The sequence below is a fragment of the Harpegnathos saltator genome, unplaced genomic scaffold (assembly GCF_003227715.2).
Source record: "Harpegnathos saltator strain DR-91 unplaced genomic scaffold, Hsal_v8.6 scaffold244, whole genome shotgun sequence".
Lineage (NCBI taxonomy): Eukaryota > Metazoa > Arthropoda > Insecta > Hymenoptera > Formicidae > Harpegnathos > Harpegnathos saltator.
In genome coordinates this window covers 415,452-432,571 of record NW_020230033.1, presented here as the reverse complement: position 1 = coordinate 432,571, position 17,120 = coordinate 415,452, and the positions used below count along the sequence as shown (strand labels likewise).

General features: G+C 38.8%; 2 protein-coding genes across 8 annotated transcripts in view; one reads left to right on the top strand and one right to left on the bottom strand.

Moving 5' to 3' along the window:
• The window catches only part of Ecr (ecdysone receptor), a 385,687-nt gene that overhangs the window by 246,201 nt on the left and 122,366 nt on the right, over window positions 1–17,120 (bottom strand). The window lies entirely within an intron of this gene.
• LOC112588572 (uncharacterized) lies at window positions 804–2,238 on the top strand. The gene is made up of 2 exons (XM_025298896.1): window positions 804–1,635; window positions 1,710–2,238. The coding sequence occupies exons 1-2, from the start codon at window positions 1,116–1,118 to the stop codon at window positions 1,901–1,903; spliced, it is 714 nt and encodes a 237-aa protein (XP_025154681.1). The 5' UTR covers window positions 804–1,115; the 3' UTR covers window positions 1,904–2,238.

Sequence of the window (17,120 nt, the reverse complement as noted above, 5' to 3'; positions counted from 1 at the left end):
CACGGACATGGAAGGATAGGGGGAGTGGTGCCCGTTTTGGGGACGGGCCCACTCCCCCAGAAACCCTCCCTCCCTGCTTAACGGGTAGGGGGAGTAAGGGGTGAAGGCGGATGCCCCCTCACCCCATAGATGATACCAGAAGGCCAACCGGTCGGTCTTAGACCGACCGGGACCGCGCACTGGTTTCCCTTTGGGATTACCCTTTGGGGCCAACCAGGGCGCGGTAACAGGTGGCGGGGGGCTCGATAAACGAGCCCTGGGGCCGGGGTGTCGGGGAGGGAATACGGGAGTAGTTTCCCTGACTCCCCACATTTCCGGTCCGACAGGTAGGCATCCCGCAGGGGTTTTAGTCGGTAAGAGTCCGATATAACCCCCGACCCCCCAAAGGGTTGGGGGTATCCATGATGGATTTCCCCTGCGTCACAAAAAAAAGTGACGAACCATAGGGTCCTGATCTCTGTAGTGACACACACACACACGCGCGCGCTCACGCAAGGTGTAAACCTCCACGCGGTACACTTTGGGTAATGCTAATGCCGGCGATACTGTAACTTTCAAACGTCATAACTCGAAAAGAACTTGATAAAAAATGACTTCATTATAGTGTTTTGGAAAACTTTCGAGATAAGCTACAAGAATTTCCAATGAAAAATAGGAGGTACTATTTAAAAAAACAAACTTGACCATCATATGACCTTAGCAACGCCACCTATGGTCAAACTGATATGACTACTACATAGATCTTTTTAAGCCCTACAACTTTTGTATCAAACATTTTTTTGTATCTTTCATATTTTTCGAAATATTTTAGCGTTCTCGAACTTTTTGAAGACCCTGTATACATAGGATGTACTGAGGACGTCTTTATGTCCGCTCATTAAATATCCAGAGAAAGTGATATATGGATGTCATGAGGATATGTATACATAATAATATGTGATCCTAGTAATATCCGTAAGATATCTTCCAAGTACCAAAAGTGATGTTAAGGACATCCACAAGATATATCGCGATAAATTGTATACAGGGTACGTACGGTATTTGAGGACACTCATATATGTGAATGTAATTTCTGGAGAACAATTTTGTTTGTTTTATTTCTTGTCAGATCATCAATGGAGGACTATAAAATAACGCAAGAAATGAAGAGACATGCAGTTATCGTCGCTATATGCGCGAAACACTCCGATTTAGAAATCTCCAATTTTCTCAATTGTGCCCGATCATTCGTACATAAGATTCGTCGTGAATTGGAAGCATTAGCTGGCGATGTAGAAACTGTTGCAAAACGCAAAAAACATGAGGAACGTTCGGACACTACTAGAAATACACAATTTGTCCAACAAGTGCAAGAGATCGTTGACGAAAGCCCTTCAAAGTCCATGAGGGCCATTGCGAGGGACCTGAATGTCTCTGAGAGCCTAATCCGTCGAGTTGTCCATGAAGACCTCCGCTATACGTCCTACGTTATGCGTAGAGGACAGTTTATGTCGGCACAAACTCGGGAACAAAGACTTATCCGAGGAAAATATCTTTTGAACAAACTTAAGCACCCTGAAGTTCCTAACATGTTATGGTTTTTTTCTGACGAAAAAAATTTCGACCAAGACCAAAAATCAATCGGAGAAATGACAGGTGGTTATGCTCACATCCTACAGAGGTTCCCCGTGTTATGCACACGAAGTTTCCAGCAACTGTCATGGTTTTAGGAGTTGTGAGCAACGAAGGACATGTTATGCCACCCCACTTCTTTCATCAGGGGCTTTGGGTGAATGCTGCCGCTTACATCGAGGTTTTAGAAACAGTTGTGAAACCCTGGATTGATAGTGTACGTAGGGACAGACCATACATATTCCAGCAAGACTCTGCTCCTTCACACAAAGCCATGACGACACAAGATTAGATGACCGAAAATTTCTATGACCACATTACCCTAAACTTATGGCCACCTAGTTCCCCAGACCTTAATCCCCTGGATTATTACGTATGGGGCGTAGTTGAGCGGGAGACCAATAAATATCCTCATAATAATATTTCATCACTGAAGGATGCTATAACAACCACAATGATCAAAATGAACAAAGAGCATTTGATTCGGACATGCAATCGTTTCCGACCCCGGATTGAGTCCGTTATTGCCGCTAATGGGGATTTTATTGAGTAATTGTATAGTCTAGGAGTCAATTAACGTTGTGTAAAAATTTCATGGAATTATAATAAATTTTGCAAAAAATATGAACAAATTAGTTTTAATGTCAATTTGTCCTCAAATACCGTACGCACCCTGTATATCTCAAAGTCATCCTTGCAATATCGAAATAGGCCCGGTTGTTCCAACTAAAAGGTAAGTAAAAGGTAAGTAAAAGGTAAGTTGATCAACAATTAAATCATATGCCTGTTTTTGTTTTTCGTTCGAAATAAACAAAGATAGACATATGACTTAACTGTTTGTTAATTTACTTTTCGGTTAAAACAATCAGGTCATAGAGAAATAAATTTCATAACGGTTTGAACATGTTTCGATGCAGTTTGAAATGCAGCCTATTGTCCAATGAGAAAATTACTTTCTCTGAAATGTGTTCTTATGCTAAATCATCAGCTGCGTTCCAAAGCACCAAGAACAAAATGCCCACATAGTTGTGAAATGTAATATATAAAATATGTATTGGGTAATACAATAATAATATGCGTGTACCTGTATGTATAAAAAGGTTTATTTGTTATTATTTGAGAAACGTATGATACAATATTTGTTTGTGTTGCATATAACGAATAAAATCTATCATATGTACAAGTAACATGCCTCTCTCTGTAGTCGTCGTGCGTTCGGGATGGCACTAGAGATGTCGCTTCCGAACGATATTTCTTAACGTTATCTAGGGAGAGGAGAGTGTCGTGAACGCGGAGCATCAGGTAGCTCAGTAGTCTAGAGCAGTCGCCCGGCAAGCGAAAAACCCGGGTTCGATTCCCGGTCTAGCGACTACCGCACTTCCGATATTTTTTTCTCTTCGGAATGAAATAAGATGCAGGTCCCAAACGCACAGCGTCCAGCCGCCACCTAGTACGCCCCCCTCCTTCTTTCATGGTGTATGTTTTACAATATATATAACTATCACATAATATATAGTCCATTTCTTAAAATAAAAAAAAACGTATAAAAATATAAAATATTTAGTAAATATTAGACTATTAAGATATTAAGTGATTTATCTAAGTATTATACCAATTGTTATTACATCAATTACATCAATTACATCAATTGTTCAGACATAAACAATATATGTTAAATATCTAATTAATAAAAACAGGAACTAATTACTATATATGAATGGATCACAGTATCAAATAAATATTGTACTATAAGAAAACAGTGTATCGCTGTTCCTGAGTAAACATCAACTAATACATTAGAACATCCTACGGATGTTATACGGATATCTTGCATAATTTGTGGCTAATGCACATGTCCTCAGGTACACGTATAGATAACTTTTTCATTTGAATCGTAATAGGATCATTTTGATCAAATTAGGATATACTTTGGAGATCTAATGCTATGTGGGAATAATTTGGTAGCTGTGTTAGTTTGGAAAAACTGTGACGTTGTGTGTATGTGCCAACTTAATTTTAAGCTAACAGGACTACACTAAAACAGAAGCAAAAACAGCAACGACTGGAATGCAAAATAATATATTATAAGAAAATATTAATATCAATTTATGACAAATAATAACTTAATCGAGACAGCATATGGATATCTTTTAGGTGTCTTAAAGAAAATACTATAAGAATATATTTATATTAATTTGTAATACAAATAATAACTCAATCCAGACAGCACACACAACCTAGTTTTAAAAGCATCCTTAATGTCCTACTTGGATAAGTACATCCTTCTATTATATCTTCTCGTAATTCTTTAGGATACTTTAAGGCATAAATAAATGAGTCACAACACCTGGAAGTATATATCCTTAAGATATTCTAATTTAAAATTAAGAATGTATGTGTGTGTATGCGCGCGCGTACGCGCGTGCATTTGCATTTGCGCGCGCGCGCGCGCGCGCGCGCGCGTGTGTGTGTGTGTGTGTGTGTGTGCGCGCGTGCGCGCGCACTTAGCATACCCATAAGACAACTATAATTTGCTGGCAAAAGAACTTGTATTTACTATGTGGGTAGGGATATATATTAGAAGATTGCATTGAAAACCGCTGCTTCTTTGTGCTTGTGCATTTATTTCAATAATAAAATGTGTAAATATTTCAAAGTATTTGCTCTCGGAAGCTATGACTTTTTCCCACTTTTCTAGCAGAAGTTGAATTCTACGACAAAAAAACTGTGTGTCTTTTGAGCCAATCCATTCAGCAACTTAATTTTCAATTTCTCCATAATTATGGAAATATGTATCTTCCAAAGTGTGTTTCATCGGTCGGAACAGATAGTAATCATTTAGGGCCGGGTTCGGAGAATACGCTGGGTGTGGAAGAACCTCCTATTCGAGCTCCATCAGTGTTTGTTTCATGGTTTTAGTAACATGGGGCCGAGCGTTGTCATGGAGAAGAATCATTTTTCGGCGATTTGATGCAATTGGTGGTCGTTTTTGCATCAAATTATCATTCAAACGTTTCAATTGTAACACCGGTAACATTCGTGGTGTCTGTTTTGTTCGGTTTCAACAGCTCATAATACACGATACCCTCCATATCCCATCATTTGGTAGAGCATTGCTTTGTGACCGTAGATGTTTCACTTTGGTGGTCAACGTTGATGGTTGGCCAGAATCAACCCATGATTTCTTGCGTTTTGGATTGTCGAAATAAATCCATTTCTCACCGGTCGATATGTCACAAGAAACTCTTTTTTTTGTTGCCTTGCAAGCAAAGAAATCGAGATGTTTAAACGATTAGCAATGGTCTTTTCGGTCAATTTATGTGGAAACCATCTCTCTTCTTTCTGGATTTTGCCCATAGCTTGTAAACATCGTGAAGTGATTGATTTATCGCCTTCATTGTTGAGCCGATTCTTTGAACGTTTAAGCAGGGTTTTCTTCCAATAGAGTTTGCAGTTGTTCATCTTCGAACTTTTTCGATTGTCCTGGTCGATTGACTTGGCCTGAATGTCACAATCACCGCTTCTGAATCGTCAAAACCAATCTCTACTGTACATACCGTTACATACTGTTTCCGATGGAGCAGATTCACCATAACTTTTCCCAAACAGTCAATAAGCTTCAGTTGTACTCTTTTTCAATCATTTTTTCAAATCAAAGTAGTGTAGAAGTACACATCGAAAAACTTATTTATCGCGTTCCATTTTAATTCGGTTATAGAAAAACACTTGTGTAAATAAAAGATGGCGTCTGATTATTGAATTTTAGTGGGAAATGTTCACACTTCAAAATGACATAAGAAACATCTGTCACTGCCTACAGCATACGCAGCTAGAGCCATCTACAGGGCCATGAACAGCGGCTTTCAAAGCAACCTTTTGTTTCGTTCATAATCCATAATTGACGAAGAAACATTTTGCATTTCCAATGTAATCTTTCGTATTCTAAGTCTTGAATTTTTTTTGACTCGTCTAATCATCACCTGCTTTTCTATTGCAGATGTTTGAATATTTCTATTTCGTCCTCAATTAACTATGTTGATTGATATAATGATATAAAAAAGCCCTGTTTCTCTAAGTCGACAATGGACCGAAATAAAAATATTTTAGCAAAATATCATCTTTAAGAAAAAGTTTATTATTAGGTTTCCTGCAGTGCCCATTAGCTCTCTCATACATATAGTGCATATCTGCCCATTCTGTGTTAAAATAAGCTATCCTTTTAACATTATCTTAATTCTCAAATGCTTAAATAAGACTGATTCTGTTGGGGACGCATAAGACGCGTTATGGAACGCAGTGGCTGAGTGGTGGAGAGATATCAGCCTCGAGCGAACATTGAAATATAACCATACTGGAAGGAGTACTGCCCTACTCCCTCCTCGATACCAAGCGGTCAAAGTGAAATAGTTAAGCTGGGCCCATAGACTTATAGAGATAGACTGCGCCTCCTTATGGGCGCGCTGAAGACAACATTAGAGATAGAGATATTGCGTAAGTGAGGCTCTCTCTCTCTCGCTCTGTGTTAAGAAAAGGGAGAAAAGGACATAAGGGAAAAGATAATGTTGTAACTGCTCATACAATTCTCCTACTCTCCTTCACCTCTTCGGCTTCCCCCACCAAGACATATGTTAAACAGAGAAACACTCACTCAGCTATCGATCCTCTCACTTTAATGTTTTCCTCAAGTCCTCTCATTGGACGCGCAGTCTATCTCTATAAGTCTATGGCTGGGGCCGTGCTGTCTCTTTTTAGCGTCAACTACCGTGGTTGAAAACGTTGGTCCCGACCTATACATGTGTGTATATAGTGCATATGATAAATACCAAATAAGCCAATGACTCATATTTATAGTCTAAATTTATATAAGTAACATTATCTTAAATAATTGTAAGATAATGTTAAACACAATAAAGATAAGTATTATTAATTCATATTTTAATATACTATTTCAGCATAGAATTAAGATAGTTATATTAAGATAGTTTTAAATATAAATTAGGATGATGAATATTGACTAGTGTTATTTACTTTAGATTTAATTATTTATTGGGAATTGGAAATTCAACGACATAATTTCAAATCTCAACATTGTGAATAATCCTACTTCTGCAAAATAAGAATATTATAAATTCATATTATTTACTTATTACTTAATACGTAAATTTATCTTTTTTGCCTTTTTATATATTTGTATATTATTTTAATAGATATATATATATATATAAAATTAGATTTGTACATTGCTATGTATACACAATTTCATTTTTGCTATATATCAGGTGTAGTAAAAAGAAATCCATTATTTTTCCAATAGATGGCTTTAGTTATCTGTATCTCGCGTTATATAAGTCCGATCGGGTTCCACTAGATGGCGTTAGAAAGATGAGATTTCGTACTAAAAAAACTTTTGTGACAGTTTTGTGATTAGCTGACTCAGTTTTGTTTGAGCGCGCGTCAAAGATGGATACTAGCAAAGAGAAAATACGCTATATTTTACAGTTTTTCTTCGATAAAGGCGAAAACGCAAGCCAGACAGCTGAAAATGTGAATAGTGTTTATGGTCTTGATACTGTAACAGCCAATCACGCGCAATTTTGGTTTCAATTCCGTTCCGGTAATTTCGATGTCAAAGATGCACCACGCACTGGAAGGCCATTAGTCGAAAATATCGATAAAATCATGGACATTGTCGAGTCCGACCGTCATGTAAGCACTGTTTCGATTGCTCAAGAGCTAAAGATTGCACAAAAAACCGTTTGAAACCATTTGAATAAGGTTGGATACAAAAAGAAGCTCGATGTATAGGTGCCACACGAGTTAACGCTAAAAAACCTCATGGACCGAATTTCCATCTGCGAATCGCTGCTGAATCGCAACAAAATCGACTCATTTCTGAAGCGGTTGGTCACTGGTGATGAAAAGTGGATCACTTACGACAACGTCAAGCGAAAACGGTCGTGGTCGAATCGCGGTGAGCCGGCGGAAACAGTGGCCAAGCCAGGATTGACGGCCAGGAAGGTTTTGCTGTGTGTTTGGTGGGATTGGCAGGGAATTATCTACTATGAGCTACTCCCGTACGGCAAAACTCTTAACTCGGAACTGTACTGTCAACAATTGGACCGTCTGAAGGAAGCAATCGCCCAGAAGCGGCCAGCTTTGGCCAATAGGAGAGGAATTGTATTCCATCAGGACAACGCCAGGCCACACACATCGATAGTGTAGACTCGCCAGAAGCTCCGGGAGCTTGGTTGGGAGGTTCTTATGCATCCACCTTATAGTCCGGACCTGGCACCAAGTGATTACCATCTGTTCCTGTCCATGGCGAACAATTTTGCTGGTGAAAAACTCGCTTCAAGAGAGGCTTGTGAAAATCGACTATCTCAATTTTTTGCCAATAGGGACGAGGGCTTCTATGAGAGAGGCATAATGAAATTACCTTCAAAATGGCAACAAGTTATCGAGCAAAATGGCGCATATTTGACCTAAATCGGATCATTCTACTTATGATAATTAAAGCCTTCAATTTCATGCAAAAATAATGGATTTCTTTTTACTACACCTGATACATACAATTTTATTCCGATTCCGAAAATTATTATTTATTAAAAATCTTTTTTGATCAAATAAATTGTAGGTGTGTAGAAAATGCTTGCAAAGGCAAATGTTTTCAGACTGGATAATATATCGAGTCACATGATCGCTGTAGTTATTTAGACAAGGATAACACGGTCCCAGCTTAACTATCTCTCTCACTCAGTTCTGACTGCACGAGAACAAAGGAGTGCTCCTTCCAGTATGGTTATATTTCAATGCGAACGAGTAACCGTGTCAAGCATACGCGTGTGTGTCGATATCAGTTATAGATATATATAGTAGTATATTACGTTTCTAAATACAAGAGTTTTATCCTCGTCAGAGCTCCCGTGTTCTTATTCGTGTTCTTATATAGGATAACCTTCCTCACTATCACGGCTAGAACCTAACAACTGGCGCTGCGGACAGGATAAAACTCTTCTGTCCCTCACGAGCAAAGCATCAACATGGTGGCCCAAAACCTCCAAGCTCTTAACGCCGCGGTCAACAACCTGCTTCAGCTTCAGCTACATCAAGAACAAGCTCGAGCTGCGAAGCCGAATCAAGCCCCAGCGGATTTATACAACCAGCACAGTACACGCGTCGAGAAATATATCTACAACATCGGGGACGAAACTCTGTTTTCAAAATGGCTCTTATGCCACGAGTATACACTTGTTGTGGAAGCAACTCTGCCGCCAGAAATGCGCACACGTCTAATATTGGACAATCTTGGACAGATCGAGTTCGATAGGTTAATCGATCACATCGCACTGCACGATCCATCCACACTACTTTAAGAGGAGCTCATCAATGAACATTTTTCGTGATAAAATATCAATCATGCGTCGCATAAAAATTCTAAATTATCAATACGACAAGACGATTCCGACTTCGGAATACATCGATCGCATCAATCGTTTTGGGGCGGATTTCGAACGAGTGAATCTTCCAGACGATAACCTCATGATTCTATTACTTCTTCGATCGTTTTGCTTCTCTCGTGAAAACGATGACTTAAATAAGATAATGTTACGGTTGGTAGAGAAGAATAAAAATTCTACGTTCAAGGATGTCGCTACGGAACTCGAGGCTCATGTTAATGCGTCATTAAATATGAGGACTCTAGAAAATCCAACTAACCTCTCAGTAGCTATATCCAATACTGTACATATCAAGAGTAAAAATATAAAACAGCTTACGGAAATCAGGTAAAAGACAATCTGACACTACTGCAGGGTCCTCCGTCTGGTGTTCCTAGATGTAATGGTTATGGCAGTACTCATTTCCGTTCGAAGTGTACTTTCGTGACGCGATTTGTTGTAAGCATTGAAATATAACCATACTGGAAGGAGCACTCCTTTGTCTCGTGCGGTCAGAACTGAGTGAGAGAGATAGTTAAGCTGGGACTGTGTTATCCTTGTCTAATTAACTGCAGCGATCACGTGACTCGATATATCAGGTGTAGTAAAAAGAAATCCATTATTTTTGCATGAAATTGAAGGCTTTAATTACCATAGTTAGAATGATCCGATTTAGGTCAAATATGCGCCGTTTTGTTCGATAACTTGTTGCCATTTTGAAGGTAATTTCATTATGCCTCTCTCATAGAAGCCCTCGTCCCTATTGGCAAAAAATTGAGACAGTCGATTTTCACAAGCCTCTCTTGAAGCAAATTTTTCACCAGCAAAATTGTTCGCCATGGACAGGAACAGATGGTAATCACTTGATGCCAGGTCCGGACTATAAGGTGGATGCATAAGAACCTCCCAACCAAGCTCCCGGAGCTTCTGGCGAGTCACTATCGATGTGTGTGGCCTGGCGTTGTCCTGATGAAACACAATTCCTCTCCTATTGGCCAGAGCTGGCTGCTTCTGGACGATTGCTTCCTTCAGATGGTCCAATTGTTGACAGTACAGTTCCGAGTTAAGAGTTTTGCCGTAGGGGAGCAGCTCATAGTAGATAATTCCCTGCCAATCCCACCAAACATACAGCAAAACCTTCCTGGCCGTCAATCCTGGCTTGGCCACCGTTTCCGCCGGCTCACCGCGATTCGACCACGACCATTTTCGCTTGACGTAAGTTGTCGTAAGTGATCCACTTTTCATCACCAGTGACCAACCGCTTCATGGTCGACCCAAATGGGTCGATTTTGTTGCGATTCAGCAGTGATTCGCAGATGGAAATTCGGTCCATGAGGTTTTTTTTCGTTAACTCATGTGGCACCCATACATCGAGCTTCTTTTTGTATCCAGCCTTATTCAAATGGTTCCAAACGGTTTTTGTGCAATCTTTAGCTCTTGGGCAATCGAAACAGTGCTTACATGACGGTCGGACTCGACAATGTCGATGATTTTATCGATATTTTCGACAATTGGCCTTCCAGTGCGTGGTGCATCTTTGACATCGAAATTACCGGAACGGAATCGACGAAACCAAAATTGCGCGTGATTGGCTGTTACAGTATCAGGACCATAAACACTATTCACATTTTCAGCCGCCTGGTTTGCGTTTTCGCCTTTATCGAAGAAAAACTGTAAAATATAGCGTATTTTCTCTTTGCTAGTGTCCATCTTTGACGTGCGCTCAAACAAAACTGAGTTAACTAATCACAAAACTGTCAGAAAAGTTCTTTAGTACGAAATCTCATCTTTCTAACGCCATCTAGTGGAACCCGATCGGACTTATACAACGCGAGATACAGATAACTAAAGCCATCTATTGGAAAAATAATGGATTTCTTTTTACTACACCTGATATTATTTAGTCTGAAAACATTTGCCTTTGCAAAAATTTTCCACTCACCTAAAATTTATTTGTCAAGGAAGATTTTTAATAAATAATAATTTTCGGAATCGGAATAAAATTGTATGTATATAGCAAAAAATGAAATTATATATATACATAGTAATGTACAAATCTAATTTTGTGGATGTATATATTTATTAAAATAGTATACAATATATAAAAATGCAGGAAAGATAAATTTACGTATTAAGTAATAAATAAATAATATGAAATTAATAATACTTAACTTTATTGTGTTTAACATTATCTTAGAATTATTTAAGATATATGTAACAGTGTCGTGAGCGTGGAGCGTCAGATAGCTCAGTGGTCTAGAGCAGTCGCCCGGCAAGCGAAAAGACCCGGGTTCGATTCCCGGTCTAGCGACTACCGCGCTCTCGATATTTCTCTCTCTTCGGAACGAAAAATGAGATGCAGGTCCCGAACGCACGGCGTCCCGTCGCCACCTAGTACGCCCTCCTTCTTTCATGGTTACACATTATATGTTACATATATAAATCCAGACTATAAATATGAGCTATTGGCTCATTTGGTATTCGTCACACGTACTATACACCCACATGTATAGGACGAGGCTAATGTTTTCAGCCACAGTAGTTGACGCTAAAAAAAGACAACACGGTCCCAGCTTATCTATCTCTCTCTGACCACTCGGTATAGTGGAGGGAATAGGACAGTGCTCCTTCCAGTATGGTTATATTTCAATGGTTGTAAGTGCATCAAGAAGGGCCACCTAACTAAGGTCTGTCACTCTAATGCAAAGGCTAATAATGGGCGCGTTCCTTTATTTACTGCGAGTACTGTCAGCATTACTAACAGTGTTCCGATATAAGTTGCAGTATACTGCGAAAGCGCTTCTATAAGTGTATGACGTCATTAATGTCAGTGTCACTTCCTACTGCGGCTACAACAGCTAGGTAAAGCAGCCAATACAAAATGGCTGCTTAAATAGATTTAAATTTGATTTAGGATAGGGAGACTAACAAAATATACATAATAAAAATTAAATATGTATTAAATTATTAATATAAATACACACTTCAAATACACAGTTCAAAAGATAACTTAATAGGATATAATATTATAAATATGAATTAATATAAGAAATATGGTTGTAATCTTTTTTTAGTATGATTAAGTTTTTAACTTTGTGCTTAATAATTTACCGAAAACGCATTTTAAATTTCACATCAGAATATGCTATATAATATTTTTCATATAAATTTTGGATTTTACTTGTAGTACCCGAGATTGTGCAACTATTAGGTTGTTGCAGATGAAGTGATTATTTTTTAATTTTTAATTTAAATTTTTATTCGACATACTTTATATACATCTCGTCAATCGAAATAGTCCACCTCAATACACTTCCCCCAACGTGATACAAGCGCATCAATGCCTTTCACATAGAAATTAGAAGAGCGAGATGCAAGAAATTCGTTGAATGCATTTTTCACGTCGCTTTCTGTTTGGACCTTTTCATTTAAAAAGTTATCCAGATGCTTAAACAAATGGTAATCAGTTGGAGAAAGGTCAGAAGAATAAGGAGGATGAGGGAGAACTTCGCATTTGTATTCTGTTAATATTTTTACAGTTTTTTTTTGCAATATGCGGTCTAGCATTATCATGGAGCAATAACATACTGCGTCTATTTAATAACGCCAGCTGTTCAATACGCAGTTTTTCCATCACAATGTTAATTTCTTGGCAATATTTGTCAGCATTTATAGTTTCACCCTTTTTCAAAAACGAAAAATGCACAATACTCTTGGCAGACCACCATATAGATACCATAACTTTACGTAGATGAAGGCTCGGTTTCGGCATGTGTTTCGGAGCTTGATCAGCATCTAACCACTGGGCAGAACGTCGACGATTGTCATAAAGAACCCACTTTTCATCATACGTTACTATTCGATTCAATATTCCTTCATTATTGTGCCGGGAAAGCAAAGATGAGCTGATTTCCATACGGCGAAGCTTGTTTCTCTCAGTCAGTTCATGTGGTACCCACTTGTCAAGCTTTTTCACTTTCCCCATGGCCTTTAGGTGTCGGGAAACAGTGGAATAGCGAACGTTGATGCTGTGTGCAATATTTCGAACTGATAAACGCGAGTCTGCTTCAACCATGTCTTTCAAAACATTGTCATCAATCACTGATGGTGCACGGCCGCGAGGCAAATTGTCGAGATTTGTATCACCAGACCGAAACTTTTCAAACTAACGTCTAATGGTTCGATCACTTACAGAACCTTCCCCAAAAGCAGTGTTTATGTTTCGCGTTATCTCGGCCGCACTATGATCAAGTTTGTATTCGTACAAGAATATTATCCGCATTTCCTTACTTTCCATGTCGAAAAGACAGCGATTTTCAACGATATAAACAATATGATGAAAGTAAGGTTATGTGTGCGAATTTACGTGTGGGGCATATACTTTTCAAATATCACGCATGCAACAACAGCTGCATGAAAAAAGCTGAACTACTCGGCCGGGAAATTTGAATTTTGAAAAACGGCCACTACATCTGCAACAACCTAATAGCTGTTATATTATTTCTATGTCTAACTTATTTTCGCTTCATTCCTCATCAATGTTTTATTATAGTTCTCATCTATGTCTTATTATAATTACAATTAATACGATTATAGTTATAGTGGTATTTGAGATTTCACTCATGTTTGTAAACAGATGTACTGGTAACAAACCATAAACACAAGCTTCACGAAGCATACTGTAGTACGTTCCGATTTGCAACGTTGCAACACCTCGACAGTTCTCGAAGTTAAAACGGAACGCTACTAGCAGTACACTTTCATGACATCATAGCGTTAGTACTGCATTTACTTGCAGTAAATAAAGGAACGCACCCAATGGCTACCTCGTGAGGCGCTCAGCCGGTAATATGTCTCGCGCCATGATCAATTGTCATCAAATCGATAACTTCTGTCGATAGACGTCGACATATTTATATCTCGGTTTTAATACTCGGTAAAACAGTTCATTTCTAGTACGACTGCGGGTCTGATATCACAACTATCGGTAGAGGCACATGATTACGTTTAGGCTCTCTGATTCTTGATACAAGCGAGAAAATAGAACATGTCGGTGGAAACATTCTTAAAACGATCGGTAAATTCAAGTTATCACGCTGCGGGTCGAAGACCATGTAGGTGGTCTTTGTTTCACGTAATGGTTTCGATCTGTTCGGCTTAAATGCCATCGACAAACTTCATCTATGGTCCATGCCACTTGACAAGTGTCGCGATCTGAATTATGAGTCAAATATTCAGTGCGCTACAATCAAACGCCACGAACTTGATGGGCACTTTCCTGCATCAAATACGTTTTCCAACCGCATTTTTGAAGATTTTCCGAAATTATTTTCTCTCGGCCTTGGGTTGTGTCAAAATTTTCAGGCTAAGCTCATCCTTTCTGAGAACATTCAACCTGTGCAAACATCATGTCGACAGATTCTCTATGCCATGGAAAAGCCACTCGAAGATAAACTTCAACGCCTAGAATCTTTGGACATCATCGAAGGAACACACCTATCGGACTGGAGTACTCCAACAATTATAGTCAAACGACATGATGGTCGAATTCGTCTTTGTGCAGATTACTCTACGGGAATAAATAACTCTCTGAGCAGCACTCCATATCTTTTACCTAATGTCGATAATATCATGCCAAAACTCAATGGTAATAGATATTTCGATATCTTAGATCTCAATAATATTTTTATGCAAATAGAAATCGCAGAAGATCACCGTGACATCACTACGATTACCACTACCAAAGGCCTCTTCAGATTCACACGTTTGCCTTTTGGAATTAAAACAGCGCCTGCTATACGAGCTCATATTTCAGCAAGCCATGGATTACATTCTCTCAGGACTAGAAAAAGTCTACGCTTACCTTGACGATGTAATAGTAACTGACTCTATGCGCCAAGAATACGACTCACGTCTACGTATAATGCTTCAACACCTTGAAAACAGAGGATGGAAACTGAAACCAGGGAAGTGCCGTTTTGCACTACCGAAAGTTAAATAGTATCTGATTGTTAACAGTAAGAATATTGCCGCAAACCCAGAAAACACTTGCACGATACTGAACAAAACCTATTATTTCCTATTATCATAACCTTATATTTCCGAAATTCAGTCACTACTTGTTTAATCAACCACTACAGGAAATTCATACCACATCTGCACCAGATTAAATAACCCTTGGAGGATCTCACGAGGAAAAATCGTTTTTGGTTCTAAGGACCACAACATGACTTAGCCTTACATCGCATCAAAGAAGTCATGCTTAGACCATTCCTTTTAGAGTATTTCGATCCCTCGAAAATTCTTATAGTTGCAGCGGACGCTTGCTCTACAGGTATAGGCGGCGTACTTTTACAATGAAACTCAAACGGACATGAATATGCCGTTTATCACATGTCTCAAAGTCTTACGAATTCGCAACGTAATTACTCTCAACTCGAAAAGAAAGTTCTGGCATTAGTCATAGCTGTCGAACGTTTCCACAAATTTCTCTGGAGAAGGAAATTTATCTTATATACCATCATAAACCGCTTGGCGTACTGTCACAGATTGACAATACAAAAGGCTTCAAATCAACAACAACAAACTCGACTCAAACGTTGGGCCATCCGACTACTTGGCTATGATTTCCAAATAGAATATGCGAGAACGCAAAATTTTGATCAAGTTGACGTTTTATCTCGCTTGGTGGAAGAATTTTCTTCCACCAAGCGAGGGATAACCTCGATGAACTTCAAATAGCCAGTATTCGTGCAATAGAAGATGAAGTTCTTTTGATTTACTTAATTGATTGATTTACTTAACTGAAATTACTTAATTGATTAACTGAAATTACTTAATTGATTAACTGAAATTACTTAATTGATTATTTCGGCAAGGATCTCTGTCTGAAACTACAGTCGGCCACAAATGCCGACCCAGATCTACAAATCATTCTACAAGCCGTCAAGAATAAATGACTATCGGCTCTCAGCTCAGCAATTGTGGAACACTATAGAAACTGCCGTGAAAATCTCACTATTGTAGATGGTACACTTTTGATGGATGACAGATAGGTGTGATTATCCCATCTAGCACGCAATCGCAAATTTTAACATTTCTCCACAAGGATCATCCAGAAATTCGGAGAATGAAGCAATTTGCTCGAGAATATATATACTGGTCAAACATCTTGTCTAGCGATGTGATTCTTGTGCCTTAACCCGCAAATTACCCGCAATTACAGTCAAGGTTCCTATCAACTCTTGGCCAGTCCCTTCCCTGTTGGACCATTAGAACATCTACATCTAGATTACGCAGGCCCAATCGACGGGACTATACCTCCTAATATTTGTAGACACCTATTCTAAATTCATCGACGTAGCGCCGACATCCGCCATCTCCGCTACTCGCATAGTTGAACTATGCCATGAAATGGTTTCCCAGATACTGTCTCCCTGAAGTTCTTGTAAGCGACCATGGTACACAATTCACTGTATCTATATTTGCTAACTTTTGCAAGGAGATGCACATCTCGCATCTATTCTCCGCAGTGAATCATCCCCAAGCCATTACGGCCAAGCAGAACGTATGGTGGACACAGTCAAAAGAGCTATCGCCAAGAACTTACTAAATTGGAAAAGGGAACTATAAGATTTCTTATATATTAGTTTGGCAACTAAGTAATTACGGATTTAAAAAAAAAAATAAAAGAATTTTTTCATGGAACGAAACAACTTTATACAGCAATGTATTGTCCATTTCTACCGATGACCTTTTGCCATCTTTCAGGCAGTATCATAATTCCATCCATAAAATTTCTGATTTTTATCAGCAAAAAACTGAACCAAGTGCAATTTGACATCATCATCATTATTGAAATTTATACCATTCAAGAAGCTTTGCAAAGAACGAAATAAATAATAATCTGATGGTGCAAGGTCAAGACTATATGGTAGATGTGATAACACATTCCAACCAAGCTCTAATAATATTTACCGAGTGACCAAAGATGTGTGTGGCCTTGCATTGTCATGGTAGAAGGTTTGACACCTTTTCGATTTGCCAATTCTGATCGCTTTTCTTGAATTGCAT

Excerpts from the sequence above, each read along its gene's own strand:
- LOC112588572 (XM_025298896.1), top strand. The coding sequence starts at position 1,116 with ATGGAGGACTATAAAATAACGCAAGAAATGAAGAGACATGCAGTTATC. Across the intron at positions 1,636-1,709 it reads ATCAATCGGAGAAATGACAG|GAGTTGTGAGCAACGAAGGA; the intron begins GTGGTTATGCTC and ends TCATGGTTTTAG.